The sequence below is a fragment of the Histoplasma capsulatum genome, genomic scaffold (assembly GCF_000149585.1).
Source record: "Histoplasma capsulatum NAm1 scaffold_2 genomic scaffold, whole genome shotgun sequence".
NCBI classification, from domain to species: domain Eukaryota; kingdom Fungi; phylum Ascomycota; class Eurotiomycetes; order Onygenales; family Ajellomycetaceae; genus Histoplasma; species Histoplasma mississippiense.
In genome coordinates, this window is record NW_001813981.1 from 3,179,018 (window position 1) to 3,181,633 (window position 2,616).

Consider the following 2,616-nt stretch of genomic DNA (forward strand, 5'->3'; position numbering starts at 1 on the left):
GACCCTGCCCCTCACACGCCTCCTTGATCGATTCCCCCTTCTGCCCCTAACGCGACCATTTTTTATTTTCTCTCTATATCATGAATATATGACACAACAGATATCTTGGCCTTGACGAGAGTGTACGCGATGTCAGTTACGTGGAGAGGCTCCTTGCTGTCAGGCCCTGCTGGTTCCAAACGAGGCTCCACTGGTCCATCATCTTCTCGCGGTCGCGTATGGAGAGGCAGCTCTGGAGGATCGCAACCTGCACCTAGCACTGATGATAGTGCACGAGGTGCTAAAACTCGTGCACCCAGCCGCGGTGGGCCTCGAGGCGGACGTGGGAGGCGGGGCGATATATCAGGTAGTTCTGCGCATCCAACCGGTGCATCAGGCAGGTCAAATGCAGGGCCATTCCGAGGTAATGACAATGGCAAGCTAGACGAGTCACATTCAGTGCTAAGTTTGTAATGGTTTAGGGGCTGAAAGGAGAAACCTAGATAATGGATCTCGATCCAACGGCGGCCAAGAAAATGGTATAAAGGCTCCTCCGGTATTCGGCTCGCGATCGGGGACTTCGAGTGGACAGTCATTACGACCTTCATCTCCATTCGGCTCAATCACGAATACGAATGGGCCCTTCACTGACCGCTCAAGAGATCCACGGAGGCAAAGTGCCAAATTCTCAGGTGGAAGCGCAAAATCCGGAAAGCCGCAGGATTATAATACTCGCTATGAGCAGGTAATTTCTTGTTTTGATGATTTGGCTTCTCCAAATTGGAGTGCCCACGGCTAATCGATCATGGGCTCTCTAGTTGAAACTTGACCGTGCTAAGCAGCGCACAGAAGCCGTGAAGTCCGGACAAATGGCTGACCCGAATCAACCAATATCCCTGACAAGTGCAATTACTCCAACAGGCACTTGTACAGAAATGTGTCCCGAATTCGAACGAGTGGAACGCATTGTTCAAAAGATGGTTGATAAGAGTGAAAAGGTTTTTTATACGCTCTTCATCGTTTCCCATCAAATTTTGCCAGACGCTGACCTGGGTTGACTATAGTATACCGATCAGGAATCTGGAGTGTCTCATACAGTTGAGGCTAAAATGCTTAAGAGATTCAGAAGATCTGCTGCTGGCTATGACGAGCAGTTACCTTCAGACATCAGGACTCCAAAAACCCTCCTCCAAACGATGAATTATCTTCTACGATATGTTGTAGAAGATGACGAAACTCTAGCTACCACTCACAAATTTCTCTGGGATCGCACACGCTCAATTCGCAATGATTTATCTATTCAACAACTTACTCAAGCCCAAGATGTCTCAATTGCAGTGAAGTGCCTTGAACGAATTGCCAGGTTCCACATCGTAGCTCTCCATCTCCTGTCCAGTCCTGAAAACTCGGAACCCTTTGATCACCACCAAGAACGAGAGCAGCTAAATAATACCTTATTATCCCTCCTATACTACTACGATGACAACCGAAATTTGATCAAGTTTCCCAACGAGGACGAGTTTCGAGCCTATTACATTGTGTTCTCCATACACGACCAGCGGCCCGATCTCGAAGCTCGAGTACAAAACTGGCCTCGGGAACTGTTACGGTCACCTCGGGTTCAGGTTGCACTTGAATTGTTTGCTGCAGCTGGGAATACTTGGGAATACCAAGGCACCTTGGATGCGAAAAGGCCGAACGCAATTGCCCAAGGCCTCTATGCGCGTTTCTTCCGCCTTATTCAGTCTCCTAGCGTCCCGTATCTCTTAGCGTGTATTGCAGAAATATATTTTAACCAGGTCCGGCAAACGACAATCCGATCGATATGGAAAGCGTATTGTCGACACCCTATTTCCCAACAACACAAGAACCAAGAGTGGACTGTTGACGAGCTTACTGGAACACTGGCATTTGACGATAACAATCAAACCATTGATTTTTGCGAGGAACAAGGGCTCCAGTTTGCGACGAATGCTGACGGGCAGATGTATCTAAATTGGGGCCAATTTCCGCTTGATTCTGTCGGTGCGTGATTTTATCCGCCAACAATTTGATCGATCTTGTAGGAACGTGAATCTGACTTACTTTAACCACTTGAACCATCAATGATTGGTTATAAAATAGCCTTCCAGCCATCCTCCCAACAAACATTTTCATACGAGTACGTCGAATCTAAGCGTTGTGGAAGGACTCTAGTGTCGCTTATCCTTGGGATGAACGTTTTGCAAGCTTCCAGGCACGGGATGATCGATCAATCCATTTTACCATCCGAATTGACATTGGAACAAAATCCGAAACAGAATATGGAGTCAGATGGACTGTTTGTTAGTGATCATGAAGATGAAATTCAAACGCATGATGCAACGAGCTGGCAGTCGGATAAAGGAACTATCGGAACTTTCAAGCCTACGTTTTCATTCCCCAGCGTTGCCGAACCAGTGTCCGCCACGAATGAGTTGGCTCAAGTGGCCGCAGGGGATCGTTTCTCGCCTATTGTTCCATCTACGCATCAAACGTTGCTCCCCAAGCCAGGACAGCTATCTCCCAGCGCTCAGCCTTTCACACCTCAAGCCCAATCACCGTTTATGGGAACTATGGCATCGGTAATATTCCCTTGCATATGTCGCAACGCTGGAT

The 2,616-nt window shown here is 47.9% G+C and overlaps 1 protein-coding gene across 1 annotated transcript; it reads left to right on the plus strand.

Moving 5' to 3' along the window:
* Nucleotides 1-129: 129 nt before the first annotated feature.
* On the plus strand, nucleotides 130-2,308 carry HCAG_02990 (conserved hypothetical protein; the record flags this gene model as incomplete). The annotated part of the gene is made up of 6 exons (XM_001542769.1): nucleotides 130-445; nucleotides 483-724; nucleotides 798-977; nucleotides 1,044-2,004; nucleotides 2,104-2,140; nucleotides 2,176-2,308. The coding sequence occupies 6 exons, from the start codon at nucleotides 130-132 to the stop codon at nucleotides 2,306-2,308; spliced, it is 1,869 nt and encodes a 622-aa protein (XP_001542819.1).
* Between the last annotated feature and the right edge of the window lie 308 nt (nucleotides 2,309-2,616).